The 20,479-nt window shown below is 42.4% G+C and overlaps 1 protein-coding gene across 2 annotated transcripts in view; it reads right to left on the bottom strand.

The window, feature by feature from the left end:
* Positions 1–20,479, bottom strand: part of Alg9 (ALG9 alpha-1,2-mannosyltransferase) — a 58,336-nt gene that overhangs the window by 25,776 nt on the left and 12,081 nt on the right. For both annotated transcript variants that reach the window (XR_005973087.1, XM_041638631.1), the window contains exons 5-13: positions 17,763–17,851; positions 15,863–15,998; positions 13,954–14,041; positions 13,697–13,802; positions 8,983–9,105; positions 6,873–7,027; positions 4,849–4,978; positions 3,944–4,091; positions 1,456–1,585 (exon numbers count right to left, since the gene is read on the bottom strand). Coding sequence is in view for 1 of the 2 variants with exons in the window: in XM_041638631.1 (XP_041494565.1) it covers positions 1,456–1,585; positions 3,944–4,091; positions 4,849–4,978; positions 6,873–7,027; positions 8,983–9,105; positions 13,697–13,802; positions 13,954–14,041; positions 15,863–15,998; positions 17,763–17,851 (1,105 nt within the window). In the remaining variant the exon portion in view is untranslated. The remainder of the gene's footprint in view (positions 1–1,455; positions 1,586–3,943; positions 4,092–4,848; positions 4,979–6,872; positions 7,028–8,982; positions 9,106–13,696; positions 13,803–13,953; positions 14,042–15,862; positions 15,999–17,762; positions 17,852–20,479) is intronic.

The following is a 20,479-nucleotide window of genomic DNA, read 5'->3' as shown; positions in this document are numbered from 1 at the left end:
CAGCAGGCTGTGACTAAGTTGACAAGCCTATCCATCCTATGCACTGTGGGGAATCCAGAAGGAACAGGACAAACATAAGAAACAAATCAGAAATATGTAGGCAACAGAAAGAAGGCCAATAACTCGGTGACTGCAGACACATCTCTCATACACTAACAGAGAGCCTGCTACACACGGTGAACACGGTCACTCCCATCTGAAGAGAATTCGGATAGCATGAGGTGGAGACTAGTACTCCAGGCATGGTCACCAACACAAAGACACTGATAAGGAAAAGACAACAACCATGGACAAACTGAAATCAAAGCTAGGTTGAGATTAGTGACAGTCAGGACGGTGAAAGGTCTGGGCAGATTATAATTTCTGTAAGGGATCCTTTATCAGATGAAGAGCATTTGTGAGATATGCCTCAGTGCCAGACACTATGCTAAAATGACAAATGACAGGCTGCTGGGGATGTGGCTCAGTAGCAGAGTACAGGCCTAACACACAGCAGACCCCGGGTTTGATTCCCACTACTGCATACATCAGGATGCTCACACAAGAGAGATTCTCACTATCTGGCTGCAGGTCAGCTTCTGTCTCATTACACTGTATCTTGAGTACATAGCACAAGAGAACCTAAATTAAATATACTGATATTTAAACTATTATCTATTTAATAATACATTGCCAAAAAATGGTGCTTTCCAACCATTTAACCAAAGGGCCTTTTACTATCAATGAATTTAATTCTATCATTTATATTTATTCATCACACGACATTTAAACAATACACACACACACACACACACACACACACAGAGTTTTTGTGTGCTTATCAAGGGGTTCACAAACTCCCACAGGCACCACGTTGTAGAAGTCAGAAACAACAAATGCCTTTACCACTGAGCCATCTCGAAGGTCAGCTCTCAACTTTTTTAACCAGAATTCTACCAGTATCAAACATCAAAACCGTTCTCTCTCAAAAGAGCTGAATAAAAAATTCAGATGACTTGAAGGCAAGTAGGTAGAAGATGATGGCACTGACAGGGATTGCTCCATGGAACTCACTCTGAAATAGCCTTTCTGAGTGCGGTGCTAGCAGAAACAGAGCATAGCAAGAGCCAGGTCAAAGGTCACCTGGTCACTTAGAAGCTCCCCACCAAGTATTTCAGGAGACCAAGGAAAGATGTGAGTTTCAGGGGACTCAGAAGGACAGCTCAAGGTTCTCTCAGAAAATCTCCAGCCCCTTCAAAACTTTGTAAACTGAATTATATGCTTTACATAGAAAATTAAACAAGATTTGGAAAGAAATTATCCCATTCACTCCCTCCGCACATGTGTTATTTCATCTTTCACTCTCAAGAAACCATATTCTGAGACACCCATTTGGTCAGTGCTCCAGTGGAACCCGCCTAGAGAGCTACAGTGGCTTTTCTCTAGCAGCAACAAGGGAAGACTGGCAGCCCTTACGTATCTGGAAGGCTCCTCTCGGTTCTGGTCATTCATGTGAGCAGGAACAATCCGAGTGGCCAGTGGTCCCTCTGCAAAAGGCTTTGGTAGCTGACCTCTGAACTCTGATGGAATGAACTGAAGTTGCCAGCTGTCAGAAACACAGATGAGAAAAATGAGAAAAACACAAAGAGATCATATTGCTAAATAGACTTGAAACAAACAACCCTTCACCCCAGATCACGAGGAACAAAACACGATTTCTGCTAAAACTTCACCAGGGAGCGGAGGCAGAGGTCACAAGCTGGTCTGAAATCATCAAGAAATTTGCAACTAAAGGGTTCCCCATCCTTTTACTCAAGTCTCGGCTTCAAAACTTGCAACTTGACAGTCAACCACAGAACAAGGAGTGTCAACATGTTACTGCCTCCCACGTGAATTAAAGAATCAAAGCCAACTCACCAGGTGTACAGAAGATGGCAAGTGCACTAACACTAGGAGAATACTATTTTGGTCTGAATAATCCTCATACTAAAGGCAAAGGCCCAGGCCAACATTTAAAAGACAAGTTTATGACCGAAAATCTTCATTATGTAACAAACAAACAAACAAAAAAACCAGCTGCATTACCAGGTGAGGAGCTGGCGAAGTCAGCAACATTAATTACTCATCTTAGCCAGACTTCTTTCTCTCTGAAAACAGACCAAATAAGAAAACACAGAAGTCCAGGGGTGTACGCTACCACATCTACCAGAGTATAAAGGGAGTCAGAACACCTCGATCATAGTTCTCCCGACTCCTATAAATCAGTGTGGAAATTTATTGTTGAAGGGAAAAAAACTCCTTTCTAAATCCATTCTTCTTGCCGGGGTCTCTACACCACTGTTAGTGTTTTAGTGTCAACTGCAGGATGATAAATACGTGCCCTCAAAAAGGGGCCTGGATAATGTGCTTGCTATGCAAGCAGGAGGACCTGCGTTTGGAACGCCAACAGCCAAATAAAAGCTGCAATCCCAGCACAGCACTGAGGAGACACACAGGAAGATTCTGGAGGGCTTGCTAGTTGAAACCCTGAGTTCTCGGTATAGCAAGGAGAGAGACCCTGTCTCAAGAAATAAAGTGGAGGTAGGCATGGTGGCACACATCTTTAATCCCAGGACTCAGAGGCAGAAGCAGGTGGATCTCTGTGAGTTAGAGGCCAGCCTGGTCTATGTATCAAGTTCCAGGCCAGTCAGGGCTACACAGTGAGACATTGGCTCAAAAGCAAAAATAAGTAAACAAATAATGCAAAGGGCAGTAGAAGATGATACAGGGTATCAACTCCGGCCTCTACACAGGACATGCAAGAGTATGAGCACACAGACATTCACACACACATACAAGTTACCAGCCAAGCCTAAGGACACACCTGTGACTAGGAGAAGGGAAAAGCACATGACCTAGAACACCTGTTCATGAAAAAAGAGGCAGGCACACAATGCAGATTCTGCAGCACTCTAAGAAGATAAATGAGTCAGTAATTCCTGTAAAAACTATAAGAGGGTCAGAAGACTGTCCAGTTGGTGAGAACCTGAGGTCAAGTGAAAAAGCCAGGTGTGGTGGGGTGCACTTCTAATACCAGTGGTGGGGAGGCAGACACAGGACGATCCCAGGGACTTGCTAGTTACCCAGTCAGCCAGCCTAGCCTTACTGGTAAGTCCTGGGTCATGAGAGACCCTGTCACAAAAACCAGGGCAGACCCAAAGCTGACCTCTGACCTCCTCACACATTTACACATGGGTGCATGTGTCCCAAATATACACACATATACATACACTTCCAAAGAAAAAAATTAAGCCTTCCAAAACAAACAAACTCTAACACAATCCTGCCATAGAACTGCTAATTTCTGATCTAAATTTCTGGGAAATGGGGGTAAAGAGATGGCTCAGAAGTTAAGAGCATTTGCTGTTCCTGAAGTGAACCTGAGTTCAGTTCCCAGCACCAACATGGACGCTAACTACTCTCTTCAACTTGAGTTTCAGAAGATCTGATGCTCTGTTCTGGCCTAGCTGGGCACCAGCTAGGTACATAAATATATGCAAGCAAAACACTCATGTAAAAAAAAAAATAAGTAAATCTTTAAAATAAATATATAAAATGTGAGAATTAGGAACTGGAGAGATAGTTAAGTGGTTAAGAGTTCAATTTGTGCAAGTCTGAGGGTCAGAGTTCAGATGCCAGCACCCACATTAACACACCAGCTATCCCGTGCATGCCTGTAATGTCAGCACTGAGGCCGCAGAGACAGCAGGACCCCATTGGGGCTTGCTGACTGCAATCCAGATTAGTTGGGGGGTGGGCAGCAAGCTCCAGGTACAGCAAGAGACTCTGCCTCAAAGAACAGGCAGAGTGAGAGAAGAGGACACTCTGTCCACCTCTGACATTTCTGAACACACACATGCACATACACAACCCCACATATACCCTCCACACATTCAGAAATATTATGAATTAAAGGACAACTTACTTATCAGGCAGAAGGAAGCTACTGGGAAATCGATACCATTCTTTTCCCACACAAACATTCACAGGCCTGCCTTCTGGGACAGTGTGGATGGTTGGGTCTGTGGCAATTCGGTAAAATTCTGGATACAGATCAAGGGGCCCATGATATCCTAAAAGGGAAAAGAGTTCATGAAAGCATAAGATGAGGTTCTAGCTTTTAGTTATAATATCCCACTATAATCCACATGAAATTTCTAAGAGTGTGAAAACCCACAGCAGCTCAGTGGAAAGCCAGCTCTACCAGCACAGATGTCTCTCTTGGTGGGACAACCACCACAGGGGAGGCTTTATTTGCCAAATGTAACCTGCTTTCTTGTTCTTTGTATACTGTTTTACCCTCTAGATTTTCTATTCCTTGGGTATATTATACTATTATGACCCCAATAATAATTATTAGGAAATATTTAACCAGGAGAACTTAGTTCCAATTTGTATAACATATTTAGGTTTCATTACATTAGCAGCAAACATTAAAAATGGAAAAGGCTGAGAGATGGTTAAAAGCACTAGCTGCTCTTTCAGAGGTCCCTCCTTCATTTTCCAGCACCCACACAGCAGCTCACAATTGTATGTAATTTCAGTTCTGGGGAATTCAATGCCCTCTTCAGGTCTCCACAGGCACTAGATACCCATGTAGTACCTATGCATTCAGACAAAACACCTATACATATAAAAAATTTTTAAATTGAAAACGAGAGTCGGAAATCAATGCTATTGGAGGGGAAATGTGTAGTGACATGAAGATCTAGCAATCTCCTTTCAGTCCAGAGCCACACCCCACCCAGCATAAGCCAACCACACGCTACAAGTAAACACTAAGGTGAAGTTCTTTGTAAGTACGGGTTAAGACACTCCCAGTATGTCTACCTCTGAACAGAGCCACAGAGCGAGAGAAAGACAAGAGCCCAAACAGGAAGACTGTTCCTAATGCAAGCCAGCTGGACGTCACAGTGTAATGTTCCAGGCGATATCGTTGAAACACAAAGTGGTAACATTTCTAGAAGAAAAGGCAACCGTATTGATAAACAAGATACACACCATCACAGAAACAATATACATAGCCACACACCATCACAGCCACAACATGCACAGCCACACACCATCACAGACACAACATACACAACCACACGCCATCAGACACAACATACACAGCCACACACCATCACAGACACAACATACATAACCACACGCCATCACAGACACAACATACATAGACACACACCATCACAGAAACACTGGGATATAGAAGCAGAACAAGGGGTGTGAGGAAAGATCTGAGCATGTGCAAACACTTGGTGTGGTACCCATTCCAAATTCAAAGACCAAAGTCAACTCTTCTAGCTCTGTCTGCAGGTTTGCTTAGCCAGCCAACTTTACAAGAATAAACTCTAGTGTCAAAAGAAAATAAAATGTATATTTTTGCTGGTGCTTGAGGTTCTAATGTTGTTTTTCTTTTTTGCTTCTCAAGACAAGCTGTTACTCTGCATTCCTCAGTAGCTTGCTACCTTCTTGCTTCTGTCCCTCCAGTACAGGACTACAGACGTAAGCCCCAACACTAATAACTTATCTTAAAATATCTGAATAAATCAGTATTTTAGATATGACAACACTGACAACATTATGACAAAAGTTAAGATGATATGAAGTTATAGGTGTCTTGGTGGAAGAGGAAATGCTTTCAGCAATCTCTAAACTATCTCACATAAAGTTATACCTTATAAATAAAGTTATCTTTTAAAACTATCACCCTGATGGACATGGTAGCACACACCATCAATCACAGAACTACAGAGGTAGAGGCAGATGGATCTCTGTGAATTCAAAACTAACCTGGTCTACATACCAAGGCTACACAGTGAGCCTCCCTATCTCAAACAAGTATATGTAATATATTATATATAACCACATAATACATATTATATGTACTTACTAAATATAATATCACCCTAACATAGAATAACCTTAAAACATTATGCCATGTGAAAGAGAGCAGTCATAAAAGAACGCGTATTTTAAGATTTCACTCACATGGGATGCACAGAATAGACAAATTGATATACAAAGGAGACAGTGACATTGTACTGTGGATATACCATGACACAGGGGTGGGGGCTCGAGGTAATGGGCATGGAGCTTTTGAGGTGATGAAAATGTCCTAAACTTGTGGCTGCAGACACCTGCAAATACGCTAAAGCCACTAAGTTATACACTTGAAAAAGCTGAACTCATAGTTTATGAGTTCTCACTTAATAAATCTGTTAAAAACAAAAACTATCACCTTATTTTTTTCTTTCCCTGACAACTGCAAATGGTATAAAGTCATAAACACAGAGATAATCAAACAAATGTAAAATTAACTCTGCCAGAGAACTGATCTGGACAAGCTTTAAATCAAGATTACAAACTGCCCCATATTTCTAATTGTCTGATATAATCCCCAAATCCTGATCATGTCTGATTCTGATCTAATAATTGTAGAACACACATTCTGTTTAGTCTGTCCATGTGCCACCATTTGTGATGTCCTATATGATAAGCTAAAATGTATTAGTAAATGGATCCTGTCGACAGGAGACAAATGAACATTATAAACACAATCAATAGCAAATAGAGTGAAATATATCCTTATCAATACACAGAGCTTTTAGGATATGTTCCGCAGCAGGTTTCATGTTATGGATAGAGGTACACTCTGTAATTTATCCATAAGGGTCTTTGTTGTTGCTGCTGCTGAGATAGGGTCACACTGAGCAGTGCTGGCTAGCCTGGAGCGCACTATGGAGACCGGCTGGCCTGCAACTCACAGTCATCCACCTGCCCTCAAAGTTTCACAAGCAATCGTGTCAGAAATGAATCAAGAAGAGGCAGACAAACGTTTCCCAGAAACTCACCTGAAGTGCAGAAAGAGCAACAGCGCCACAAAGACATATAAGTGGATATACTGGGAAAAGAAATCGTTCCTCTTTGTGAGGTTGGATGAAGAAAATTAGAAACCAAATATACATTGGTGCCAAGGTAAGCCAATATGGATGTCCTAAATTCTGAACTGCAAGACAAAATAACATCCTCCTGTCATCATGTGAGAACCAAACAGTGTATTTTGTTTCAAAGTCTTTTTTTTTTTAATTTAAATTTGATACTAGGACGACATCCCATTAAAATGTTTCAACTTAGGAATTTACTCTCATTCTAACATAAGGAACATACTCCTGGGTTTTTCCAAGAGACCCAAAGCTTAGAGGGAGGAACAACAGTTAAAACACAGGGGAAGTACAGTTAATGGATAACAGAGCTTAATAAACTCTAGATGGGGAAAGATAAAAAGCATATTCTCTGTATGGGTTCTGCCACTAAGACCAAAGATTCCCCAAATTAACCAAATCCACTTTGAGTAATCCTTTTATCCACACACCAGTGGGTCTGTTAAAACAGCATGGATGAAAGAAAGAAAAAAATCAGTTAAATTCTTGAACCCTATTCATCAAGCCCCAACCCAGTCTGCCTTGTTTTGTTCTGTTGTCCAAACTTGACCCAAATGCCTCATTCTCTGGAGTGCTAGGATTACAGGAGTGTCACCAAGACCAATGACAATGCTTCAAAGCAAACACAAAATACTCTAAAACGAAGTTTTCTGTCTTTACAATCCACATCTACTCTGAATCACAAAACTGAAACCAACATGTACTTAAAAGACTCTCAAAATAATAAAAGGAACATAGAGAACACTGTGCCCCAAGCACCTGCTGGAGAATTCCTGGCATTACAAGAGCCTTGACAAAAGGCATCCATGCTAGGTTGGCATTACTGACAATGAGGGAGGTATCTACAAAATGCTGGCAAGAGGTGGGCAGACAGCACCCCCTGGTGTTCATTATGTCTACAGCGTGACAGTCAAGAGCCGCCCTCCTAGCTGTCTGATTTAGTTACTAAACCATTGGTGCAACTATAGCACTCTCTGGAGGTAAACATTCCTGACCTTGAGCCAGTGAGATGGCTCAGTGGGTAATGCAATTTACCCTGCCATATAAACTTGACATCCTGAGTTCAATCCCAAGATTCCACAAGAGAGAGCAAGAACTGCATCCCAAAGGTTGTCCTCTGGCCTCCACAATATACTATCCCTGCCCCCTCCAATCATTTTCCAAATCTTTCTAAATGAGTGAAGATCCCCTCACTGTCCAGACAGCACATGCTATATAAACCATTAACAAGAAAAGTTGAGCAGGTGAGAAGGGAAGATCATTCATCTGGCACGAAAACCCAACAAAGATGTCTCGAGTTAAACCTTCCCAAAGCTCTCATGAATTTCTGCTCAAATTTGTCTTCCATAGTGCAGATACCAGAAACCCAGCTCCACCGCTCGAGAAATAGCGCTGTATGACACATAGTCAGAGTAAGGTGAGTGCCACACAGCAGAGGAAGCCGGGAGCATTGGCCCCTGGCAAGCTGCTTCAGTTCCAGCTTCAGAATGTTTGCCTGCAGCACAGATCACGGTAAACAATCATCCAAGACACTTGCCTACAAGGGGAATGGTTCAAACAGGCTGATCTCCTGTACTTTCCCCAAATGTCTCTGCTTCTCTGGTAATGGTAAAATCACACTGACTTCCTTCCCTTAAGGCAGTGATTCTTAACCTTACTAATGTTGACCCTTTAATACAGCTCCTCATGTTGTGGTGACCCCAAAACATAAAGTTATTTCATTGCTATTTCATAACTGTAAATTTGCTACTGTTATGAATCATAATGTAAATATAGATTATGCAACCCCAAGGGCTATGACTCACAAGTTGAGAACTGCTGCCTTAAGATGACACAAAGCTTCATCTTGTTCAATTCGAACAATTAACCAAATAATCTACAAATACAAACTAAAATCTCAGTTATTCAACCATTTTCACAGAGAGAAAGTGGAGACTAAAATGAGCAGTTTTCCACTTGGTGTTTAACCTGTTACCTGCTTTCTCCTCCTCCAAAACCTGCCATATCTCAAACCACTCACCATGGAACCTCTGCAGCAGGTACTCCATAAGAAAAGTCAGTGGCAAGACCAGAAGAGCCAATGCAAAAGCAACGTTGAAATTCAGAAATCCATTGATTAAATAGAAATACCATGGTTCTGTACCTGAGGGAGAAAGAGATAGACGCCATTAGTGATGCCTTCAATGCCTGCTACAGTATTTGGCCTTTACTGCCTTCTGCTCAAGAAGCACTGGCAATTCAACACTCAACTAAATGAAAATCCACAAGCCTAGGCGTTCTTCAGTGCTCAGGCATATACAGGAGGCACAAGAGCAGAAGACAGGAAACGCAGATGGGTTAAGAAGCTCTGGATGAGAATTACCGGATTTTAATTATTTCACTTTATTTCTATCAGTAGGAATTTAGCCATCTTCTCCTCTACCACAGAAGATGCAGAATTCCTTTCCTCTAGAGTTTAGTACCTTGGTGCCACTGCAGAAGCATAGGCCCAGCTCTCACTAAGCACTCAACCTGCATGAGTTTTCATACTGGACTCCTAACCTCCAGCAGAAACACATTTCTGTGCTTCATAAATTGCCCAGTCTTAATATTCTGTTAAGGCAGCACCAACAAACCCAAATGAGAGAAACGCTTTAACTAGTATTAGTAGCTAAAGAGCACAGAGCACATGAAGCTAAAACATCTTAAGACATCATTTGAATTAACTGTAGTTTCAATACTCTGAAGACTAAGTAACAGATAAACTTGCTTATAGCTATGCATCCCCTTGAAAAGCTCAACTCCTATTTTACAGTCACAAATATAGGGTTCTATGTGTTTCATAAAAAGCAGTAACTCAGGGTTAGTGATATAGCTGAGTAGTAGGGTACCTGACTAGCATGCATAAAGCCCTGGGCTCAGTCCTCAGTAGAACCAGAAACACACATACATACATACACATACGTACATACATGTGTGTATGTGTATATATGTATATATATATATATGTACATATTTAATTTAAAAAACAGCATGGCTTTTTTGTGTTTTTTTTTAATGTGTATGTGAGGGTGGGTATCCGCAAAGGCCAAAAGAGGGCATCAGATCCTCTAGAGCAATGGTTTTCAACCTAGAGATTGAACGACCTTTTCACAGGGGTTAGACACCAAATATCCTGCATATCAGATATTTACATTATAATTCATAACAGTAGTAAAATTACAGTTATGAAAGAATGACATATTTCAATGAAAATAATAGTTAGGGGTCACCATGACACGAGGAGCTGTATTAAAGGGTCGCAGCATTAGGAAGGTGGAGAACCACAGCTGCAGAGCTATGGCTACAGGTGGTTGTAAGCTGCCTGACACGGTAGCAGGAACCAAACTTGGGTCCTCTACAAGGACAGCAGACACCTTAACCACTGAGCCACCTCTCCAGCCTCCTCAGCTCCTGTCCCCATTATGACCAGAGACCCAGGTCCTGCTCAGAACTCAAAGAATTCGGAAGGAAGAAAAACGGCTGAAATGCAAGTCTCACGATGGTTTTATTTCATAACTCAAGGTCCTTAACCCTGAAAGAAAGAGCTCCCCTCCCTCAACATTTAGCCGTTTTCTCATCCCTTTTCCCTCTGGGGGATTACTTCAATCAGGCAGTGAATGACACGTGCAGGTTTTAATCAGTGTGCGTTGTGACATCCGCCTTGCACCATAGCAATTTCCTGCAATCAGCATTGCTTAAAAGGAAAATCAGGAGGCAGAGGCAGAAAAAAAAGACTCATTTGTGGCTTGCACAGCAAAATAAGGTTAGAAACCAAAGTCATAATGCTAGAGACACTTAGAGGAGTAAGAGGGAAGTGGTCCGCGAAGGAAGGGCCCTCGTTCAATCGTGTGCCACCTCTGGGGAAAGCTCATTCCTATTCAAAGACAACTAAACCGTTAGGTGCAGAAGTCCTGTCCTGAGTCATTCATCTGAGACATCTCTAATCTTTCATTTCTTCCCATTTATTCTTTGAGTTGTAGAAAAATTCTGGATGGTTATACTTTCAAGATAGAAAAATGTCTTCTCTGGGTTTCAATTAATGACTTCACAACATCAAAGCATTCACAATGCTGGTCCCTGAGACTGAGCCAACTGACAGCCAACAAGCATCTTAAAATAATTTACATGTATTATTATTATTTGGTATCAAGAAAAATCCCAAGTCAGCACTCTATCAGGTCCAACCAAAGCAGTTCTAAGACCTGACAGCAACGAGGATCCTGACTGATTCTATAGAAATCAATCTTCTATTCCCTCTTGATGTTTTACTGTGAACCTACAATGTACAAGGAGTTCCAACTAAGATAGTATTCTCTCCACGGGAGGCATCTAAACAAGGAGAAGCTAACACTCTTAAAGAACAGTAATCAGCTCAGTCCTTAGCTCCAAGAAAACAAACAAATAAACTCTGAAAACCAAGAACTGATATCAGACTTAAAACAATTTTCACCAATTGTCACAGACCGGGAAGATTTGCTGAAAGAGGTGGAGGCAGGAGGATCACAAGTTCAAGGTCAGTCTGGGTTACAGAGCGAGAACTATACAGCTAGAACTATACAGAAAAATACTGTATTGAAAAACAGAACAAAAAATAATGTCAAGTTCAAATTCTGAGCAGAGTAGAATTTGTGTTCTTGGAATACTTCTATCAAGGAATTGTTAAGGCCAGCTACCTACAGCAATACACAATCACTTTCACGGCTGGTGAGACAATCCCCACTACTGACAGAGTAACCAGTATTCTACTTCCATGATAGCAAAACTATATTAAGTGAAATCAAAGCGGATTTACGAAGTGGCACAAAACCCTAGGACTCTTCTCAACAAACATTGTGTGAAATGAACTGCAGACACCAGAGTCCAAGAAGAGACTGGACACAGGTCTACTGTAGTCCCAAATCTACCGCAGCCTCCTTGACCAACCCACTACTAAACGGGAACATCAGGCCTTTCTTCTCCACTTCCCCACTAGCCCAATCATCTCCAGAGCCTCTAAAGGGCTACAAAAATGCATCACTTTCATATTTTCTTTAGAGTTTAATAAGCAGTCAGACTACCCAGCATATAATGACCCACTTACGAAAGTGAGAAGCCAGTTTTTCAAATTAACCCATCTACCAATAAAGAATGGATAAATTTCTAATTGGGGACATGTAAATCAATTTTCACCACGCAGTCTGGATGTAGTCAAATAAAATCGTATAAATAAACCAAACTAAAGGGCAATTTAAAACATGTGAACTTTCCCTAGCTGAAAGGAGACATCTAGAGGCTGCCAGAGCAAGCTACTGGTTTAACTGGCCAGGCCGCCCAACAAACACTAATCATAGGAGCTGACCTGAGACACAGATGTAATATCAAACTGACTCCCAACCAAGCCAAGGCAGTCAAATGCAGAGAATGCTCTGGAGACACCTAGAAGATTGATAAAGAAACCACACTGATTCCAAGGGGGAAATTTGCTCATGAAGTATTTAGTGGCTTAGTTGATCTAGAAAAGCCTCTAACATCTTTTGGTAACTAGCCAGCCCAAATGCATTCAGGGGTCAAATGAAACTAGACTGGGGAGGGGTGGGTAAGAGACGGAGGTTCTCGGGTACCTGGAGACTACATCACGGAGGCACAACAGGCAATCACTTTCTCTCAATCTTAAACAGGCCAGTCTGCTCATTCTCTCCTGCTGACGCGAGTCTCCTCTGCTCACTTTGCAGATTTTCCAAACTTTCTCCCCCCTGCCCCAAAAAAACTAACATCAAATGTATATGTATAGAAAACGTATGTAGGAATATACTCCTAAAAGTTAATACTACTACATGGAGATGACGGAGCTATTTGTTTGTTTTCTTTTTGTTATTATATTCATTTTATGATAATAGAAGTTTGGTTGTTGTTGTTGATTTGTATTTATTTTTTTGTTTTTTGAGATGCAGTTTCTTTGTATAAAAAACACAGCCCTGCTGTTCTGGAACTCACTTTGCAGACCAGGTTGACCTCTAACTCACAGAGATCCCCCAGCCTCTGCCTCCTGAGTGCTGGGATTGAAGGCATGTGCCACCACACCCAGCTGCTGTTTTTTAAGATAGGGGTCTTATGTAGCCCAAGCTAGCCTCAAACTTGCTATGTAGCTAGCTCTGAACTGCTACTCCTGCCTCTGCCTCCCCAGTACTGAAATTACAGGCATGTACCACCACAACCATCTCAAAAGTAGTTAGATTAAAAAATTTAAAAAGCGTCAAAGCCATGACCAGGCATGGATGGTCAACCCTACAATTGTGTCACTTGGGAGGCGGAGTCAGAAGGATTGCTACAAGTTTAAGACTAGTTTTGGCTACACAGTGACACCACGCATAGCCAACACTCCTTCAAGCTCCCTGAGTCTAGATCTGGGGATAACGTCCAGCAGCACCGAGGGAGGGTCAGCCCTGACTACTGCACCAGTCAGGAGACATGGGCTAAGTTTTCATTACACTACAGTCAAAAGCTCTGTGTTCAGTAGAAAAAGACACAGCTCAAAATGCCACATTTGGCCAGTGCACGCTGTTATTCCAGTTCTAGAGTGTAGGAGGAGGATCAGGAGTTCAAGGCCAACTTGGACTATGCCTAAAGCCTGCAGGGAAGGAATGGAGAGGAAGGGATATATATTAATTAAAATTGTAAAGCTCAGGTAAATTAAGCTGCTTTCTACTTTTTCCTCAAATTTTCTGAAGAATTACCATAAAGATCAGGTCCATGAGAAGTGAACACATTATACAGAACAATGTTGAGAGGAGCAACCACCAACTTCCCATAATAGTAGCTGTCAATGACCACCACGGGCACCTAAAGTAAAAGAAAAAAACAGCATTGGTACTTTTCAAAATGCTGATGGAAAAACTTCAGAATGAAAAATAAAATGAGCTCCTGATGTTTCCTTCGTCACATCAGAAGCTACTTCAAACATGAGAGCAAATGCAGAAAACAGGAAACTCACCAGGAAGAGAACTAGCGCCACCAGCGACCAGTGAAAGAAACTCTTCCACCTGTGTTTCAGGGCCAGCGAGTCAAAGGCGATGGGTAAACTATTCAACAGAAACACAGGAAAATGTTGGTAAAGCACCAAACACTTGGGACAGAGTCACACAGGTCTATGCTGAGCAGAGAACCAAACGGCTTTCCCAGGGGCAGAGAAGAAAGGAAGCTGGTATGTGACAAGACGTCTTCTCAAAAATAAGCTGGTCTTTCCAAGGACCCATCAGCGAGGCTAGCTGGCCAGTGAGCTCCAGAAACTCCTCAGTCTCCATCCTAGCCCTGGGATTTCAGAAGCACCATACCTGCCTTTTAAGTAGGTGCTTTGCACGGCAAGCACTTTACTAAGTCATCCCCCCAGTCTCCAAAAACCCTTTTTACCTCATTAAATCTGCTCTCTGGTTACTTGTTGCTATGGTGAGGTCCTATACATCCCAGGCAAACATTTTACTACTGAGCTATATCCTATAGGTACTTTTAAAAATATGGAATATTATATTTAAAATGTTAATAACAACTATTAAGATGTATTTTTAAATTATGTATATGTGAGTGCTAGTGCCTGCAAAGTCAAGAAGAGGGTACCAGATTCCCTGGAACTGCAGTTACAGGCAGTTGTGAACCACCCAGTATGGATGCTGGGAACCAAATTCCAGTTTTCTCCAAGAGCAGCATGCACTCTTAACCAATGAGCCATTCCTCTAGTATAGTCAAGAAGTTAAGGTAGACCAACGGAGAAAGAAGTAGTAGAAACAAAGAGGACAGAAGGAAGTGGAAACACACTTAAACTTGGGGAAGGAGCTGGCGCAAGAAAGGAGAAGGGATGCAGGGGAAATTGCTTAGTGATTAAGAGCATGGGCTGCCCTTTTCTAGCCTGCAGGTACATAGACAGACACACACCCCATGCACATATTTTTTTTTTTCAAGAAAAGAGAAGGAGAAAAGAGAACATTGCAATCCGGGTGACAAGGAAAATGCACAGCACAGACTGCAGCAGTGTGAGAAACGTCAGCAAGCTTTAGAAGACAGAGGAAAGGGGTCAGCAGGAGAGAGAGTAGGACAAGAGAGAGTAACACGGCTGAGGAAAATGGCTGAAATACAATCCATACATGTATGAAAATGTCACAGTGAAACCTGGTATGTATAATTAATATATGTTAGTAAAAGCATTTTTTAAAAAGCAAGCATAATGTTAATGGCAAATTATTTCAAATCTTACTACCTATGTTCTCATTTATAAAAATACTAATTATTGTCAGGAAGTGGTGTCACACACCTTTGATCCCAGCACTCACGAGGCCGAGGCAGGTGGATCTCTGTAAATTCAAGTCCAGCCTGGTCTACAGAGCTAATTCCAAGACAACCAAGGCTACACAAAGAAACCCTGTCTCAAAAATCCAACCCACTCAGCCGGGCGGTGGTGGTGCACGCCTTTAATCCCAGCACTCGGGAGGCAGAGGCAGGCGGATCTCTGTGAGTTCGAGGCCAGCCTGGTCTACAAGAGCTAGTTCCAGGACAGGAACCAAAAGCTACGGAGAAACCCTGTCTCGAAAAATTAAAAAAAACAAAAAACAAAAAAAAAATCCAACCCACTCAAAACTACTAATTATTATAGCTTCTTGCAGAGTTGTAAAATTTAGAAATAAAAATTGTGATGGGTTTGGTAATGCTAACAATGGCAGCATTCAGCAGGAGCTTAGCAGTCATTACTCTCATTGGAATAAAACACACAAAGAAGCAGTTCCCAAAAGTCTTCACCAGTCAAATCAATTCCTTTAGCTTTCGTTGCTGGCTGGGAAATCTGCATCTGATACAACATCAGGATTGACCAGATGCATAGGGTATACAGGAGAGGAATAACTTAAGTTTCTTACCCAAGGGCTGCACTAAATGGCCACCCTACAATAGCCCCGGCTGCTACTCCCAGCACAGCAATGGGTGTCTTGTCCATATACCATCCGGTCATGGCGATCAATGTAGTGTACATGCAGAAGCTGCTAGGAAGGAATGCTACAAGAGCAAAGAGAGAAAGGAACAAGAGAATGAGATTAGATATTGATTGTAAAAATTCACCTGCACTGCAAAATGAATCTACTTTGGAAAACACTATTATAAACAAGCACTAAGGCTGGAGACATGGCTCAGCTGACAGAGAGCTTGCCTACAATGCACAAAGCCTGGGGTTCAAGTTCTAGACCACAACTGGACATCGTGGCACATGCCTACAGTCCCAGCCCTCAGGAGGTAGTAGCAAGAAAATCAGAAGTTCAAGGGCATCCCCAGCTATGCAGCAAGTTTGAGGCCACATAAGACCCTGTCTTGGACCGTGAGACCCTGGGTAGAAAAATACACACAGAAAGGGAGGAAGTGAAGGAAACAAACGGGTAGTCAAAGGACATCCCTTTTCAAAACACAAAAGGCACTGTGGTTTTTATTTCCTCAGACCTTTTTTCCAAGTACACAAGGCCCAAGTTACACAATACTAGCCATCCATTCCTCTCCTGGCCTGTACCTACATTTAAAGCTTAAACAAATCCAAGACTCTCCACCTTTATTTCCACGCAGAGAATATGATTCAAAAGACTCAGACCCATTGCAGACGATGTATTGGTTTCTTCTGCTAAGATATCCTGGTTCACACTTGTTCTCTACAGGGATTCTAGGAAGCCTCCTCAAGGCTCAGAGCTACACTCTGGCTTTGGCATAGCCCCTAACCATTACATCTGCCATAACTTTGTCATGGTATACAAGAGTCTGAACACACTCAAGGCTCTTGCAACAGCAGCAAAATATTCCTAACAACTAAACAAAAATGTGGCTTCTCATGCTTTATAAGGCCTGAAGCAAAAAAAAAAAAATCAGCTGATTCTAACAAGAACTACAATGAATATGCAGTGAGATTTAGGACACTCAGCAAGGGCTCACTTCAAAGGCTCCGCAGTAAAGACTGAATTCCTAAGTGCCTCAACTACACTGCAAAACTAAGGGAACGCCCCCCCCCCCCCAAATCTGTTTCCGGATTAGCAAAGTAACTAAAACATAGAACATGTGAGATGCAACTTTCAAGACAGATGCTAAACAATATTGAAGTCAATTCTGGCTGCCAGTGCAGAACAAAAGAGCAGAGAAATCTGAGGTCTCTGCTGATGCTGATGAAGCATTTACGGCACATTCACTACAGTGGTTCTCCAAGCTGGTCCAGGGTGGAGCCCGGAGGTCCCTGCAGAACATTCATTTCCATATAGTCAATGAAGAAAATGCTAACCATGAACTCTGTGCAAGGTGCTATCTTGTATATTTAGTGTACCTACTAGATTCTTGATTATATAAGCATAAACTAAAATTGAGATAATTTAGCAAGATATTTTTTCTGGAGAATTGGGAACCACCTATCTTTTGAGCAGGCTGCCTTAGCTCAGTCCACAGAATATAGGCGTTCAAAGGCAACACAGCTGGAAAGCTACAAGTCCTACCTAGAACCTTTATTCTAAGTGTCCAGAAGCTAACTATAAAATAAATGCCCAAGGGATACAAGCTCTATAGAATACATCTCAAATAACAGGCAGAAAAAAGAGCCATCATTCAAAAATACTCTCCTCCCCCAGTGGCCATTAGGAAGAAGGAACAGAAACTCTCTACTTCTCATGAATCTGTGCAGGTCACACAAGTGCCCTGCCAAGCATTCGTCTACATAACCTTGCTGGCCGAGTGCTTCCCTCAAAGGCAACTGCATAGGAAGGGGAACCTGTGACCCACACCTGCCCTCCTACTTACCGGACGATGAACAAAACATGCCGGTGCTGAGCACCAAGAAGGCCAGCATCATTCGACTCACATGCAGCCCAAATTTCTTGCACACAGCCCTCAAAGAAAAGATAAAAACCATTAATATTGTGGCTACTAAGAGACAGACGTCACAAAGCAAAGAAGAAATGGAGGTGTGTTTGAGAAGTAACAATGAGGAGCTGAAGCCAAACACAGAGCTGTCTAGACTGTCAGTAACTTCATATACATGAGAAACTCAAACTCTTCCTCCTGATACAGAAGAGATCCTTAAGAGGAAACTTGTTTCAAAGTTGTTAGCAATTTCATGTGCATAAGAAACAGACTTCTTACTCTTGGCACAGAAGGTGTCTTCTTTAAGAAAAGCTGCATATTTAGAATTATATCTGCTATCAATAGGGAGATAGCATGATATAGTAAGAAATAGCAGGCCTCAGGTTCAGGCAGGTGTTGACCAAGTTTTCTGTCTCGCCTGGTCTCACAGTTGTTCAGTCCCAAAGAAACACACAGAGGTCTGCATTAATTATAAACTAGTTGGCCTAGTAGCTCAAGCTTCTTATTAATTCTTACATATTAAACTAGCCCATTATTCTTGTCTGTTAGCTTGGCACCTTTATCCTTGAGGCGTGCTCATATTGCTTCCTCTACGGCTGGGTCACGACTGCAGACTGAATCTTTCTCTTCCCAGAATTCTCATTGCCCCGCTTATACTTCCTGCCTGGCTACTGGCCAATCCGCATTTATTTAAAATACAAGTGACAGGGTACAGGCCATTGTCCCATAGCAGGCAGGTTCAAATTCTGACGAGCAGGGGCTAATTTGATAATCTGCCATTTTCCACATCTGTAAGAGGAGGATAGCAACCATGCCTACATAGTTTCTGTGAGGGTTAATGTTGGAAAAATGCTTAGTAAAGTGCCTAGCACAGAGCTGTCCAGCAAAGGCTGTTCTCAAAACAGATGATATAAAAGCAGAGAAGGATGCCTTGTGGGATGGCACATGCCTTTATTCTCAGTGCTTGGGAAGCACAGGCAGGTGGATCTCTGAGTTCGAGGCCAGCCTGCTCTACAGAGTGAGTTCCAGGACAGCCAGGGCCACACAGAGAAACCGTGTTACAAAAAATAAAAACAAAAGCAGAGAGATAATACAAGGAGTTAAAGGTTTTAGCAGTGACTGGGCAGAGGAATGAAGAAGAGAGGCAGATTAATCAGAACGAGAATGTAAGGATGCCTACTGGTTTACAAGCTAATCAAAATGTCTTTATTTAAAATAAAAAATAAGGTTTCAACAGAGGTGCCTTACATGAGTAGATAATGTTGTTACCAGACGACATGGATTATTAAATGAAAATATCAGCACCAGGCACAGGACTGTTCCCTATGAGTTACTGATCAGGGAGGTCCCAGAGGTCCCCAAAACAACCCAAGCTATTTCCAGAGATCGCTTTCCCATCACAGTTAGCTCACATCCTATATACTAAAGGCACCATATACTTTGTTTGCAGGACAGAGAGAAAACTAAACTAGAACTAACCTGAAACTGTCTCCCTGATGGCTAGCATTCATAGTGCTAGAAGGTTCTCTGGACAACTGAAGGAGAAATCATCAATGGCTTTCTCCAGCAGTGGACCCTATGTGCTGTAATACAAACCTGCCAGGCAAGATGTGCCCACAGGTGCAACAGTGACAAAAGTGCTAGGGGTACCAGCTGCTTTCTGACTGGACCTGAGTCCTCCTTCACGGGAGGACTTCATGCCTGATACTGTAAACCTGGCTCAAAGCCCACTGCTGGGGAAGCTCAGAGGTTGTAGTGGGTAAGCTACTAGTTTGGTGTTGCTAAATGGACATGTTGTCAAGTGCCTTCTGGGCTGGAGAGATTATCCAATAGTTAAGAGCATTGGCTGCTCTTCCACAGGACCAGCTTTCAATTACCAGCACCCACATGGCTTACAACCATCTGTCACTCCAGTTCCTGAGGACCTGGCACCCTCTTTTGGCCTCTCAGGGCACCAGGCACATACAAAGTGCACACGCATACATGCAATCAAAATACCTATACATATTAATTCAAAGAACCTTCCTAAACATTTGTTTATAACCACGGATTAGTACTGTACTCAGCCTTGGGCAGAGAAGCCTCTATTTACAGTGGTCGGGGTTAATGGAGAGCCCAGGTGATGAGAGTAAGCGACTACTGATGCTCGGCTCTAAAAGGACAGCTATATAAAACCACCACCACCACCAGCAGCAGCAGGCTTAAGGAATATTACTGAAGAGTGGAGGGAAAGGATGTAAGAGCCAGAGGATGGGAGGAGTGCTATGAAACCTGTCTTCTGGACATGACCATGCCACGCACAGCAAGCTGTGGTGACTGGAACAACATTCTAGCATGAACGAGGGAGGGGTTCAGGAGGCCCTAGCCACAGCTGAGGACCTATTCATATGGATGGCTACTAGCAGGGGAGTCATTTCTCTTGGGGATGTAGCTGGTAGGTGGTCCATGTTCTAGATGAGTGTTCCACAGCCATATGCAAGTGTGCAGTACTTACTGAACTCAGTGGGAGGTTTTTTGTTGTTGTTGTTGGTTTTTTGTTTTGTTTTGTTTTGTTTTGTTTTTTGAGACAGGGTTTCTGTAAGTAGGCCTGACTTTGCAGACCAGACTGGCCTTGGCCTCGAATTTAGAGATCCACCGGCCTCTGCCTCCTGAGT

The sequence above is a fragment of the Microtus oregoni genome, unplaced genomic scaffold, assembly GCF_018167655.1.
Source record: "Microtus oregoni isolate MIOR12 unplaced genomic scaffold, Mior012 000055F_ref0000237, whole genome shotgun sequence".
NCBI lineage: Eukaryota > Metazoa > Chordata > Mammalia > Rodentia > Cricetidae > Microtus > Microtus oregoni.
The sequence above is the reverse complement of the archived record's forward strand: the minus strand, read 5'-3'. Positions and strand labels throughout refer to the sequence as shown.